Here is a 15,682-nt window from a genome sequence, read left to right on the forward strand (position 1 = left end):
GACACTGTTTATTCTTTGAAGATGATAACGTCGTGTGTTCAGTGTGATCCGTGCTGAGCGGATGTCCCTGCTGTGATCACCTCTGCTGGGAGGCTTCTCCCTGTCTCAAAGCGAGGTCAGGCAGAGGTGGCTCCGAAGCTCCAAATTAGCGACAACTTTGAGTGTTGTGAAGTTTATAGTAACATTAAAATTACTCCTTGGAAAGTAACAGAATGCGCATAAGATTCCTGGGAGAATTTATCCATATGCATGTAAGTGGGGAATATATCACTCCCTCGTGTTGCCCAGGCTTGATGAAGGATGCTTGTTTTCTGAAACTCCAAAACGAGTCTTAGAGAATTTATTCGCCGGCGCTTTCGGTGCCCGCCCCGCTCGGAGGCGCGGCTGCGGGGTGGGACGAGCCCCGGCAGGTGCCCCCGGCCGCGCCCCAGCGGCCCGCGGCGAGGAACCCGCGGCGGGTGTCCGGCTGGATTTCAGTCAGTGCAGCCGCAGGGCTGCGGCTGGAATGGGGCCTTAGCCCAGGGTGAGGCTCCCGTGAGGAAGGTTTCGCAGACAAACTGCAGGGATAAGAAGGATATGGAGCGGTTGGGACGGGTTCAGAGGAGGGCCACAAGGATGGTCAGAGGGCTGGAGCACCTCCTATATCAGGACAGGCTGAGAGAGTTGGGATTGTCCAGCCTGGAGAAGAGAAGGCTCTGAGGAGACCTTAGAGTGACCGTCTAGTACCTGAAGCTACAAGAAAGCTGGGGATGGACTGTTTACAAAGGCTTGTGGTGATAGGACGACGGGCAATGAGTATAAAATGGAGAGGGGAAGATTCAGACTAGACATAAGGAAGAATTTCTTCACGATGAGAGTGGTGAGGCACTGGCACAGGTTGCCCAGGGAAGCTGTGGATGCCCCATCTCTGGAGGTGTTCAAGGCCAGGTTGGACGGGGCCTTGGGCAGCCTGGTCTAGTGGGAGGTCTCCTGCCCATTGCAGGGGGATAGAACTGGATGATCTTTAAGGTCCCTTCCAACCCAAACTATTCAATGATTCTATGATTCTATGACCATGGCCCAAGCAGTCCCCAAAGGCCTGAAAAGGGTGATGTGCATGTCTGAGTGTGACACTGTACAAATTGTGCTGGTGTTGGGTATTTTCTTATTCGGATCTAATCCCTGCACAAAATTGTGATGTACGTATGTACAGATTTTACAGATTTTAGTGGAGTATCATCATACCTGACGGTAGAATTGGGTTACAAATACAAAAATTTCGTTAGGTGATGTGCCCATCACACAGTGAGTACTGTTTGAACAATGTCAATATTTACCTAATCTAGCAATTATAGTATTTGCTAGATTTGTAGTAGAAAACTGCAAATACTTGTGGCACATATAAATATCTTAATTGGTATGTTTTCTGAAGATAATCAAGTTATAGTGTAAGCTAAAGTAATACAAGTGACACCAAGTGCTTATTTGTTTATATATATTTCTTTTTCACTGATCCCATACACTAGTTTTGGAGCTGTTCAAAAAGCTGGTCTGCATTCAAATGAAATAAACAGGCTGCTAAAGTCACAAAGGTACATTTTTCTGTAGCCTTTAATAAAATACAAAATTAAATACATGTTTCTTAGGCCAGCTTCTTCTAAATCCCAGTTACATTTTGCTTTTTGCCTTTTTTTATTATTATTATTCAGTTTATCTTTGAACCTTCATCCTTCCTAACAGTTACAAAGTTTTGAACCTTATTTAATTAATATGCAAGTCAATGAAAAGACATCATCTCTAGAAAGGGCTTCTGAGTTTATTTTATGTCATGCAACTCTGCATATAGCCAAGAGTTTGTGATGGCAGCTCCCTGTCAAGGGTTGTCTTCTGAGTAGAGTGCCAGGCATACTGTTGTAGCCAACAGGTTAAGTGGTAGTAATCACTGTAAAGCAGTCCTTTTGAACTCTGCCACTGCTGCTCCTTAATCAGCTGCAGAGCTCACTCCATGACCATTTCTTTCCCTTCCTGGATTCTGAGCCTGATGATTGCGCAGTGGTGGAAATCACTTAGAAAAAGAAAGTTCAATTGGAAGATAAAGAGTAAATAAGAGAAAATGTGTTCCTACTTATTAAAAAAAAAAAAAAATATCAATGCCTGCACCTCATACAAGCTTACCCTGTCTTCAGAGTTTAAGTTTAGTCACACAGCTTAATTCCAGAACTGATGTCTGGACTTCTAGGAACAGGTGAGAGGTGTTGCATTTCCCAAACAATAAGCTTTTGAGACAATCGGTGCAGAACAGCATGAGCAGTGAATGCTTTCTGTCTATGAAATGGCTACAGGGACCATGGCCTGTCATGTTCTTAAATTATGCCCCTTCTCCAATGCATTAATATTACTACAGGTTTAGTCACGCTGTGTTTGTCATCATCCTGTCCATCAGTCAGCAGGCTACATGGACCTGTGTGTGTGGAAATGATGAGGCGAAAAAGACCTGCTTAGCTATTGCTGCTCAGATTATTGTATTCTCCAGTGGTCTTTCATACACATCTAATTGGGAACATAGGAGTTAACCATGTGGAAGTTCTTATATTTGACTTCTTCAGACAAATGAATATCCTTTGTGCCTCACCAAATCATATTTTGAGAAACAGTAATGTGGCTCTTTGTACTTGGATGCTATTCTGCAAGGTGAATAGAGTGTTCACAGTATCAGGGCTGGCATGATGCATGTGCCACAGGGCTCCAGGCTTCAGGAGGCCTTACATCAAGGCTGTGTGGTTCTTCAGCAATAGCTTATGGCAAATGCTGCGTATTTTATGGTCATTCAAATGTTTATGGAACCTAAAAGCCATAGTCTGTTTTCTATACTCAGAATTGAAAATGTCTGAAGACTTAAGTGATGGCATCCCACCTGAAGAGAAACGTGAAGTAGTGGAAACGCCCAGCAATGAAGTTTTGCCTCATGAGTCAGTACCACACCTCATGGAAGCTGAGATCTTGCACGAATCTTCACATCATGAACACGGACAGGCCACTCGGAGTGCCAGTGATGAACAGGAAGGAGACATATTTACTAACAAAAAGCCTTTGACTGAAAAAATAACTGAAAGTCTGCCTTCCAATGGAGAGGTGACTGAAGATACTCTCACGGAGTGCAATGAGACTGTAAGCCTTGATGCAGAACCTGAATCTGAAGAAACACTGCCTGAACAAAGCAATCCAGTAAGTAATACCTTCTTTTCCATAAAAACCCTCCCCTCCCTGCTTTGTAAGAATGGAATTTTGTACAGTGTACTTACTGTTTTTCACAAAAGCCTAGGAAGTTATGTACAGAAAACCTGCATGGAAATAAAACAAGTGAAATTGCAATGCCAGGCTTTTTGAAAACTAGAAACAGTTTAATTTCTCTTTGCCAGTATGATATTAATTTGTCTTTCTAGCCTGATTACAGTAAAACTAAACCAGAGCCTAAATCTTACTCAGAATCTAGTCCATTTAGTATAGATATAATAGTCTTGTGATTTTGTTACTTGGATTTCTTTACAAATCCCTTTTTCAGTTCACAAAATGAGCCTAGAAGACGACAGAATAGAAACTGCGCATGCATCACTGAATCTTATACTTGCTAATTTTGAAGTCCTTGACTTTACAAAAACAGTCTATGTTTCACAAGGCTCAGTGAAATGGCCAGCAGCTGTTGATTTGTTCTAGGTCAGTAGTACTTGATTTGTGATCCACAGACCTTTGGAAGTCCTCTGAGTAATTGCAAGAAGTTAATAAAAGAAACGTAAGGAAAACAGGGCTTTTTTACAGTCTACATAGCATCCAAATCCAGTACACATGACATAGCTGAAGGTGTTCTCATCTCCACTGAAAAAATATTCAGGCATCCACAAAAGGTTAAAATATTTTGCTGCATGATGTAGAACTGTCTTGGGAGCTTGTCTTCACCTTTTGGTTTTGACGTGGTTGTGCAGGGATGTTTAGTTACTGGAGACTTTCTTGAGACGACAGTTTCTTCATATGATTTAATATAGAATACTGATAACTGCATAATACCACACATTAATGTAAAATGTGGGTAGCACATCCTCTGGTCGTGTTTCTATTAAACTCAGTTGTTCAGAGTTCCTTGTTTCCACATCTACTGGGTTACACCTCTGAGGAAACTCAGGCAGAGAACTCTCTAACTCTGGCTCCGGGTAGAACTCTGGAAGGAGACAGGTTCCCGCCTCTCCCTTATAATAGCTCTAATAAACATACAAGGATTGAGTGCCTGGAGTAGAAGAATTAGGACATCTGTAAAGACCTCTCTGGAGTTTTAGGCACTTTCAGGAATAGGTGACCCTAACTAAGCTTCTCATTCTGCTTTCTTGTGCACAGAAGTTTAAACTCCAGATGATACTCAATCTAGCATTGGCCATAAGTGGTTAGGATCCCATTAAGAATCTATTGCACTTTTAGGAGTGAAAAGACCTTTAAAAATCTGGCCTTAGTGACCAAACGGTGAACATAAAGGCAATATAAGTCAGTCTTTATAATAAAGTTAAAGGAGGGCATGTCTGGCCAGGGATACTACGTATGCAATAAGATTTAGTTTAGTATGATGCCGAATTCTTAACTAATTATCCTTATGGACACTCTTGTTTCACATTGAAGTTGTGGTTGTGTTCACTGCACAGATTTGTGCACTGATATTGACATCGTCCCAAACAGATGTTACAATTCTTCAGCAAGAAGTTAGGCTTTGCAGTAGAGCTTGCAGAACCCATTATGAGGGCCTTTCAGTCAAAGCCTGCAAGGTTAGTTTAACCCACTACAGAAGGCTGTCCAAATTAGCCTATCCAACTTGCTATTGAAACAGCCAATCAGTTTCACATAGAGTGAGGCTGATGACCTTGGTTTTCTTTCAGGGGAAGAAGGGGTGAGGTGAGAACAGTAGCCACCCTGCAGTGCCATAAGAATGCCACCTTTCATGTGAAGACTACTTTGCACAAAAGCTTAAGAATCTCCCAGAGGAGCTGGTGGCAAAGCTTTTGTCAGTCATCATTCTGGGCTATTTCTTTGTATGTTCTGTACCTTGAAAATCATTCTTCAGAAGGCATCATCAGGATTACGGAAGCCAAGTATTATATGGCAAAGTACTATTTTCAGATTGTATATTCTTGTAAGTAGTGGCACAATCATTTTTACCCGCATCATGATTTATTACTTGCTGGACTTCGTTGACTCGCAAGTTCTTTGTATTTCCTACTGCCTTTGGATAACAAATTCTGACTGTGGACTCATACTTTTGTTCTTGTAGGCCACAGATACCTCATCTAAAGCAAGTAGATGGGGAGCTTGGGGTACCTGGGGGAAGTCTCTCCTGTCATCAGCTTCTGCCACAGTGGGTAAGTGTTCAATCAGTAAAGTACATGGAAATAAATCATAATTTTAATGTGTCATTAGACACACTGATATCGTATCTTAAATGTTCATAGACAGTTTTGTCCTGTTATACTTGGCAAGCATGATTTTTTTTAACAGGACGAAGGATCATCTTAAACTGTCAAAGTACAGAAATGTTTCTTCAGATTGGATAATGGACATGGTATTAGGATTTTGTAAAGTTAGTGAATTACTGTCATTGTGGCTTCTTCACAAAAAGGTTACATAATCTGATACAATTACTATTAGCCAAAGATTTATTCGTTTTGAAGTTGAAGTACTCCAACCCAGATTGGTGCACATGCATGTCTGTGTTTTATACACCACAGCTTCTGTCTACAGAATATGAATTCCCTTCTTAGAAGTCATGTCAACTTTCATTGACACCCAGTGATCACCCTAGTCTGCAGGGAGTAGAAAGACGTACTGAAACAGTGACCCCCTACTACCTCTCCTTATACTCTCATTTTCCAATAGTATGTCCGTACAAAACATTCTTGTGAAGATTTTAGGTAAAACTTAATCATTACACATCAAAGTCTCACAGACCAAAAGGGAAGCATGCAAATACCTGGTTATCAGTGGGAAATAAATTCTTAGAAAACAGCTACTAAGCTGTTAACTAATCAATTCTCGTAAAGGTTCCACAAAAGACCTTTGAAAGAAGAACCTAGGAATTAAAATTAATTGCTGGTTACTAAAAATAATGGATTCAATGGATATATTTGATTTATGAACCCATATAATAAATATGGCTAAATAATTCTCCTCCTTATCCTACTATTTGTGGGCAGTAAGTTATTTTTGTCTGTTTTTCAGAGAAGGAGGGAATTGCTGTGTCCTCTCGTTTCAGTAACACCCACACTCAAGGGTTCATCACTACCTTTTATTTCAGACAGTCCAACCAATTAACATATCAAATTAAACTCAGTATGGGTTTCTAAAATGACATATGGGTTTCTTAAATTGACATATGTGAAAGTTGCTGCTGAAAGGAGCAGGCCTGCCCTGACCCAGCCATGTATTTCTTCCTTCTCTCATGCTCTCATGATTCTCTCAGATCATTGTAAGTGATCTGAGGAGATGGTTTATGGGACTGATTTTGAAACATACAAATGAAGTAAGAGCTGGATCTTCAGCTGGATCATTTTGAAAATTCTCTAATCTGACTCACCATTTGATCACCCAAATGCTATTAAATGGGAAACGATGAACACAGAGAACATACCGATGGGGACAACGGCAGCTTAACTAGCTGTGGAACTGCATAAGTGTTCTCACCTTGTATTTAACCTTAAAGTTGAGGGCCTCTGTGTTGCAAAGTTTGCATATTTTTTTTCCCCAGCACTATTAGTAGATCTAATAAAGGCTACTGCTTTCACAGCCTTCCATGAGCCTTGTCTCTCTCCATTCTCAGACCATCATAACAGCATTCTGAGAAAAATTTGGCTGAGCATAAATAACTAGAGAAGACAATTTATTTGCATAAAAGTAATTTTACTGTTGATCATTTGAAATTGTAAAGCTGATGAATTCTTCGGTTCATTTTTATAGTTGTAACAGTGTGTTTCTTCCAACAGAGCTCTTTTGGGTCATTCAGTTTTTTGCCTGAGTTAGCCTTGTTTGTGTTCTGTTTAGCTTTTGCTAAATAATATTCTATCTAATGGTCATGCTAATGTTGTTTGTGAGCAATAAGTTTGTTACCAGTTACTGTTCTTACAGGCTTACAGTGGCAATTTCACTTACAGTCTTGCTTAGGAGTCTTGACTTCTTGTCTTTGTATCACAAAATGTATAAATTTTCTATGAGGCAGTGTGGACATAGATATTTTCTTGCCTAGCTGACACGAGCTTGCCTTAAAATGATGAATGCTGTTAGAAACAGTTTGGGACACGAACAAGAATGTGTTGTATCCCTTACTATTGTCCAATAAGCAAACAATACATACTTTTTCTAGCTGTTTGTTGCTTTTATGTATAAAACCTGCTGTCAGCTTTGTATCTCTCTGGATTTCCATGGAGTTTTTAATGATATGATCTCATTTTTATGTAGGCAATATAACAACTTGGCTCATATACTTTAAAAATTCTTGCTTAATTGATACTGGCTTCTTAACATACCATCTGACAGCATCATGACTGTCTTCACAGAGTGTAAAATATGAGCAGGTTTGTTATCTAGGCAGCCTGACTTGATAAGGTTGTGTAATGTTGTCTGGTTTGAATAGGTGTACCATCACCATGTATATATATTTTTAGAATTGTTATTGTTTTAAAATGAGCACATCTGGAACAGATCAAGTTACCTAGGCAAAGGAACATCCACCTGCAGAAAAGAAAAAATAAAATACTAAAATAATTTTAATTTTACATGGGAATGGTTGCACTACTTCAGACTGAAAGCCCATCTACTATCTAGCTTATGGCAGTGACCAAGATCAACTGGGAAAGAGCCTGAAACCAGATATGTGTAAAGGAGCGCCTCCTCTGTTTTCTCTTTCCATTTCCTGGGATCTATAGCTTACATGGACCTCCTGACTTTGGCGTCAGGATAGGATTGAATTTCCATACTACTATCTAATGATTTTGGATCTAACTTTTCTGTATGGATTTATTAAATAAAATGGACTTTCAGTTAAGCAGAAATCAAATGTATCTTCTTCCATCCCATAGTCTAATATTTTTCCTGGTTTTTTCTTTCCTTATATGGTGTCCTGATAGTGGCTTCCTAAATCTTTCGAACATTTTAACTTGTTTTCTGTGACATTATAACTTGTGATGCTAAATCAAACATTATAATATAGTTCACTGAACATAAAGTATCTTGTGAGACCACATAACCTTACATTTGTTCCAGGAAATCAATGCAGCAGGTAATGATTTATATTCCTGATACAGAGGGCTTACTTCATAGGGTTTTTTAATGGAAATTCATGCTTGATCCTGTGAAGTATTTACTGTATGTTACTGTCATAGATTGGATGTAGAACTGCATAAACCATATATCTGCCTCTGTATGATAATTCCTAGTGAGAGACAGAAAAAAAACCAGCAAAGCTATTGGGAATTTTTATAAGCTTTTTTCTTTTTATTAATTATTTATTATTCCCCTTCAAGTTGCACAATGTAATATCTGAGCAGTTCAACAAATAATTCATCTGATTTTACAACAGAAAACAGGCCTGGCTTGATCCAGTCTATTGTGATGTTGCTTATTCCTTCAGTGTAGCAAATAGTATAAGTAAAGCTGCTTTCTTGGAATAAGGCTTAACAGCAACACCTTCAGTATGTGATTTTTCTGTTGCTCAGACGTTATCTTTGTATGACACAGCTACTTGTCTGGATAACTATGACAAATATTTACTATTCATTATATTTTTCTTCAAAATTGTACTCTAAAAAATAGCAGAAAAAGTTTGAGGTGCACTAGATAGCTTCTTAAAGGCCTAACCAAATACATTCAGCTTTTAACAACTACTATTGTAGAACAGCTCCAGTTACAAGGGGCCTTGAAAGATCATCACGTCCAAGCTTTTGTGGGAAAGGGAGCCAGAAGAGATTATCTAGCTCTTTGTCTAGTCACATCTCGAAAACCTCCAGCAATGGAGACTTAGTCACATCCCTGGGGAGGTTGTTCCAGTGAAGGATTGTTCTTACTGTAAAAAATGTCTTTCTTACATTCCTTTCTCTTTAAGACTAAGCTGAAACAGTTGTTCCAAGGATCTCAATTTCATTATCTTTCAAATCCTGATTTAGAGCTTCTAAACAAATTAGCATTTTTACTGCATGGCTATTATTTCTTTATCATATCTGATTTTAGTTTCTAATAATAAGGTAGTTTACGTGTAAGTTTTATCGCATCTCTCTTTAACTAACTCTGCACAGATAGCCAGTGATTTTTTCGGTGATGGGTTGGTATTCTAAAGAAAATGTGTGTTGTCTTTTGATTGATTTTGACATTATTTGAATCAAGGTCCCTGCCACAAGGCAGATGTGATGCTCCTCTACACAGCAGAATCTGTAATGCCTTTAGACTAGTAGCCGTTGCGGCCTGAACCATGCTTAATATCTGACACTAGGTGTCACACTAAGAAAGTTATTGAATCTGCCTCATTAATGAGATGGAGAGTTTTCTTTTGTTTTTAAAAGGTGCAGGAAGTTTGGTTTCCATCCTCATGGAACTACAGTGCAGTAGATCCACTGAAAGCACCAAGAAGCCATGAGTTCAGCTTAGCTGTACCAGCAAACCTTTTATACCTAGGGCTGAAGTGAGGGAAAATACATTTTTAGTCTGTACTTGAAGCTTGTGACTTACATTTTTAAAAACAGCTTGTATGCTTGAAAGCTTGCCTGTTTGGGTTTTTTTTCCCAACTAAGCTCTCTCTGAGTTTAATGAAGGTTACTATCTTCTCCTAAAGGCTTGCCTTTCATATGCTGTATTGTTTTGTATGGCTGAATTATAGTGCTCATAAGGTGCTTAAGTGAAGGTCCTCAACAGGCCGCATTTCCAAGCAAAGTCTGTTCTCTGCCACGCTGTATGTATGTGCTTCCGTCCATGTAAGCTTGAGGGTTTTTACCTCTAGTGCCATTGGTAAGACTAATATCTGTCAATACCTCTTTGACAGTAAAAGTAATAAGAAATAGAACCCAGCTGTTTAGCATAGTCTGTGAATTTCATACTATAAGGCTGCTTAATAAATCTCTCTCATGCGTTGCTTGTAAATAATATTCTGCTATCTTGATTATTTTGTGCTTGTATATGTTCCTCATCTAGTTCTTCACCCAGTAGAACGGCACATGGAAATACCAGAAACCCATTGTTTTCCCTGGTATGCTGAAAACCCTTTCTTCTCACTTAGTATGACGGAGTGAAGTGTCACTTGTGATGTCACTGTGCTCATGAGCTTGGATATCATTACATATGGATATGCATAGTAACCAGCATTGTATGGCTTAAATTGAAGTCTGTGTGGAATGGAATGCAAATGCTTCAGATAATGTGAAGCTCAAGTATTGAAATGAGGTGAATATCTTTTCCATTCTCTGTAGATACTATTCCCCTGTTTTGAAATAAAGAACGATATAAAAAAAAAAACCCAAACAAACAAAAAAAACCCCACAAAGATCTAGAAGAGGTTGAGAACCAGTAATCTATTTTAGCAGCCTTTATGGCTATTGCTATTATTAAAATCTTTTACCATTGAAATAAGGAGATTTGAAACTAGTCTCATTTACTACCTTAATAGGACTTAGTCCTCATTTACAGACTGGATAGCATTAAGTATTATCTGAATCTATCCCATGTTTTTTGTTTTAGGTACAAGGAAGAGAATATTTTTAAAGCCCTTAAGGGAATTGAGTACCAATAGAGTAGCTTCAAAGTGAGCGCAATGCAGTCCCACTTTTTCAGTGTACAAAACCAGAGCATAGCTGGCTTTACCACATACCTAATTTACTTCATTTAGTGGAGTCATTCCCCCAAAACTGTCGTCAGATTCCTCAGTTTCTCAGTCTAAGTTAGATGTTAATTTAAGACTTCAGTCTTCATCTTTGTCTTGAATCAGATGAAGCTTCATTCCTTTTAGTAGACTAAATTTTGATCGGTTGCTGTTCAGAAATTCCCCCATGGTGCAACACAGCTATCAAAGACTGTGTGGTAGCCAGGGATGACATCTCAAATTCTCCCTCCCTATCTGTGCCACTGAACCAGGGAGTCCATTTGCCTGAGAGTACTAGAGCACAGGACAGTGATTTCTACAGAGAATGATATAAATTTCAGGCCTTCCGGAGGTGTCTCATCACCTCTTCCAGCTCTACAGGGAATCCAAAGCTGCTAAGCTGGGGGGTGGAAGATAAGAATGCCTAAAGTGAAGTGGGTGGTATCTGACTAAAGCGTTGGTGGGTGCTGTGATCTCGCCTTGGCAGATCAGGCAAACTCAAAGGCAGACCATATTATTAGGCACTGCTTGCAAAGCCTTGATTTTCAAATTAAAGATTCCACCTGGCAGGATGAACAACAATATTCTGCTGAAATTACCAACCAAAAAGAAATCACATAGGCAGGAAAACCAGAAGCAACAACACTGGGGGAAAGAAAGCACACTTTCTTCAAAAAACATGCAGTTAACAATATCCATTGCATAGCTCTTCAGTCTCTGCTGTTACAAATGAGAAAACAGAGGTGTCTGGGTTGTTCCCAAGTTTACAATATCAGCTCAGTTACACTACCACGTCCGCTGTAACAAAACTAGTGCACTCATATCTCTAAATTGTAGGCTCATTTCCCATAACTTCTTTTATTTCTGTGCCTTTTGAAATTACAAATAATCATTTTCACTTCCTTCTTCTTGCTTCTGCCATGTTTGTGCATATATGTGTATCTAACACTGATGACTTGTTTTAGTTCTGGTCTTCTGATCTTATCTGCTTTTGCTGTTGTAGTCTCACATACAGCTTAGCTCAGCAAAACCACTCCTAACTGACCTGAAATATTTTCTTATCATTCTAGTACGTGTAACCACAGCCCTGAAAATGCTGCCTTTTGTAAGTCTGCAAATATCAGTACAGAAACTGTGTGCCTCCTTTTCTTGGAAATATAAGCTTATCAGAAAACTATAAGAACCAAATTACAGAATATAAAAGAAAAAAAATTAGATGCAGGGAAAAAAGGAAAATTAATCCAAAAATCCATAGTTTTTTCCCGCACAGTTAAAGGGAACATTTTCTTAATTTTCATTGTTTTTTTTTTAATATATAATTATGGGACAATGATATTTTTATTTAGCAAGTCAAATCCTTAAGAAGAACTAAGTTAATGGAAAGAACAGAACACTTTTGCTCATTTAAAAAGTTATGAGCAGGAGAAATGGAAAGGAATGTGACATGGAGTATCTTTACATCAGTTTAAAAGTACAATTAATAGTTATTTAAGTGAGTCCCAGGAATTTGGAGAGTAAATAAATCACTACAGACTCTATTCATGCTCATATTTGCTGAACCAATTAAAATGTGCAGGAGATTGGGATGAGACAAAATAGTACACAGCTCTCCAGTGCCTGCGTTGGAATAGATTTTGCAAAAGGCAAGAAGTCATCCAGCAATGACTTATATCACTGTGGTGCATAACCTAATATGTCCTGTACAGCTGGATGTACTGCTGCATTTTGTAAGACATGAGATAAAATAGACAAAAGTCATATTTTCTTTAGACAGATAAAAAAATTTACCTGCTCAGTCTCTCTGTTTCAGTGTAAAACATAAGGACCCTATGCAGTTTATGCTGTCATATAGAAAATCACTTGTCTCTTTTCCTATTTTACTTATGGGACCTCTGTTCTTTGTGTTTACCTTCAGATACCCCGTCTTTTCTTGTATGTGATCTTGTATGTGATGCCTCTTCACATATTTTTTCTAGAGTGTATTTGTTATTGAATTCATAGAGCAGTGGATGTGCAACCCATTTGGAAATCATAGAATTATAAATCTAAGCTTTCCTTCTTCCCACTCCATTTCAAATAGTTTTGCTTTCTTTAATGTAATATTCAAAAGTATACTTGTAAGACCACACACACACATATACATATATATGTATATTCAGAACACTGTAGAGCACTGGCAAATTATAGGCTATTTTGCTGTAGTTAATATAACTCAGAAAAGACACTTTGAAGTTTTCTGTTAGAGCATGAACACAATTGTGGGAAAGCGTGGGCATAATTTAATGAATTGTTATGCTTGACTTCATGCCTTAGATGTCTCGTTATCTGCCTGAACATCTGTGTAAATGGCTTTTCTGAAATTATTTATCTATTTACAGTTCAGTGTAAGGTAACAAAGCAAAGGAGTATGAAATTGTCATTAATAATTCTCATAAGTAGTTAGGCAGATAGTTAAAGCACTCTGTATTGCCATACTGCTAGAAGTGATCAGCTTTATGTGAGATGTACTAATGGTGTACTGTGCAAGAAAAGAAATTAAATAGAGTCACTAAAGCCATTTAATTTTGTGTTGGAAAGACGATCAGATGACCTGATTGGTAGTTTACTTACTGCCTCTCAGCTGATGTGCAGAAAATTCCAGCTAAGGAGGATGTGCCAGTTGGATCATTTCTAATGGGAGAAGTATATCATGAGCATACTTATGGATATATACAGAAGCAGAGTAGGGTGGACAGTTTGAGGGTAGTCTTTTTTAAGGGCAGTGTTTTTCAGCTATAGCTGATGCAGATTAGGAAGCTGCTACTTTCTTTTGTTGACTGCCTAGGCAATCCCACCACATCCTATAGCAGGATGTCACCAGTCCATGCAATCCTGTTCTGACAAAATTATTCAGACAAAAAGACTAATAACTTATATTCTTTACATTAAACTCAATCATTTTAGTAGAACAGAGAGTTAGGGAGTCACTACATATACATCAGATAAAGGTGGTCAAATTTCTGTAGATCAGCTACCACAGGAACAATAACTCTGTGTCATCTGACATCCCCAGACCTTACAAAGTGTATTTAAACAGCTTTGAGGAGAGACACTTTAGGATTTGACTTGAAATGAACAAATGAGGAGCTTAAATTCTGAAATAACTTTGAAGACCAGGGTCAGTAGTCCTACAATAGTTACCTAAAGTAGCACCTATGCAGCAAACTGAAGAACTGATTCCTTACCTCAGCCCTGCAGCCACCGACAGTTCATTAATTGTGGGTTAATTGTTCTAAACGTCTGAAAAGTAGTTCAGGCCAAACCCTATGGCACTAGGAGGACCATCAATTTCTGTCTAAACTAATTGTAATAGAATGGTTAGCATTTTGAAAAGTGAGGAACTAAACTTATATGCCACTGAAATGAGGTTTTCATTTCAGACCCGGTATAATTTGTATTATGTTTCAGCTTTATCATTTCTAATTAGTTAATGTACTGGATATAGTAGAATAAGTGAATTGTTACCATGGAAAAATTAAGCAATTGAGGTGAGTTTAATAGTCGTTCTGACTGTTATTATTCATGAAGTATACTATGCACTGTTAGTAATAAGTTTTCAAATCTTAGAATTTAAAATATGGTACTTGTGCAGGTCATGGGATAACAGCAGTAAAGGAGAAAGCAGGAACTACCCTAGGAATTCATAACACAAGTTCAGCATCTTCAGAAACAGCAAAGCCTCCTGCCACTGAAACAACAATTATACGTAAGTTCAGGTTCACTGAAATTGCACAAAACTCTTTGACACTGCCGAACTATTCCAAAGTACAAAATTTTAAGGTCTTGATCACAGAATCCAGCTTACTGTTACTTGTGACTCCTAGAGTTGGAAGTATGCTATAGCTTGTTTATTTTTTTTTTTGTTAGAAGCAGAAGATTCTCTGGACCAAAGCTCTTCTGAGAATATTCCTTCTTCTCCTTCATCTGGATCTCGTGGCATGTTGTCAGCTATCACTAATGCTGTACAAAACACAGTGAGTCATTTTAGCTGGCCTTACTCATGGTTTTTAGGTGCAACTTCACTGTAGGTCATGTATAACATCTAGAGTTTGTTACGCTGTAGGTCTTTGTAAAAAAAGTTCCACTATAAGTCTGTTTAGTTTCTTCCATGGCAAAATAATTCTATGAAATTAAAAAAGTCAAACAAAACTAAGTAGTTACTACTTTGACACCAGCTTCAATGAAAAATATAATCTCTTAAGCAATACAGAATTCTATAGATTCTTGGGAAATCTTTTTTATAATTGTTGTGTCATCGTCTGATTTTTCTTCTGCAGTTAAGTCCTTCCAGAGAAAGTATGATAAGATTTGTTATACTTTTTGAAGGCAGATGAAATAGGAAAATCCTCAATTTGCTTATTCTAAGGCTTTTACTAAATCCTGTATTGTTAGTCCCTGGCCCTTACCTTCACTTCTATCTAGTCATTCAATTCTTATTAGCCTTCCCAGAAGGTGGTCTGACTGCAGACTCAGTAAGGCAAAATCTTCTCTCCACGGTTCTTTTCTATTGCACTCTCCATATACTTACTGTGTATTGTACTTCATCCTTTTCAGCTTTTCCCTATTTCAGCTTTTGCAAAATCCTGTGCCATACTGTTTCCAAATCAATTTTTGTGTCATCTTCTTCCTCAACATTTCTGAAGACTATCACCATAGCAAATGTTTTCCTCTCGGCTTTTCAGTATGGCGTTTCCCTTGAAATTATAAGAGACTTTAAGCATTGGCTAAAAAAAAGCATTGAGTATGTTTTACCAAGTGGCAATTCTTTGCTAGTGCATATCCAGTTCACTCCAG

At 38.3% G+C, this 15,682-nt stretch overlaps 1 protein-coding gene across 3 annotated transcripts in view; it reads left to right on the forward strand.

Moving 5' to 3' along the window:
- Positions 1-15,682, forward strand: part of FAM114A1 (family with sequence similarity 114 member A1) — a 42,131-nt gene that overhangs the window by 659 nt on the left and 25,790 nt on the right. The window contains exons 1-5 of one of the 3 annotated variants that reach the window (XM_054064338.1): positions 124-251; positions 2,855-3,204; positions 5,288-5,375; positions 14,481-14,594; positions 14,756-14,862. In XM_054064338.1, the coding sequence (XP_053920313.1) occupies positions 2,863-3,204; positions 5,288-5,375; positions 14,481-14,594; positions 14,756-14,862 (651 nt within the window). In that variant the 5' untranslated portion in view covers positions 124-251; positions 2,855-2,862. Of the gene's footprint in view, positions 1-123; positions 252-2,854; positions 3,205-5,287; positions 5,376-14,480; positions 14,595-14,755; positions 14,863-15,682 lie in introns of those variants that run through there. The other 2 variants (XM_054064337.1, XM_054064339.1) reach the window with 2 other exon arrangements.

Source organism: Cuculus canorus, chromosome 4 (assembly GCF_017976375.1).
Source record: "Cuculus canorus isolate bCucCan1 chromosome 4, bCucCan1.pri, whole genome shotgun sequence".
Taxonomy (NCBI): domain Eukaryota; kingdom Metazoa; phylum Chordata; class Aves; order Cuculiformes; family Cuculidae; genus Cuculus; species Cuculus canorus.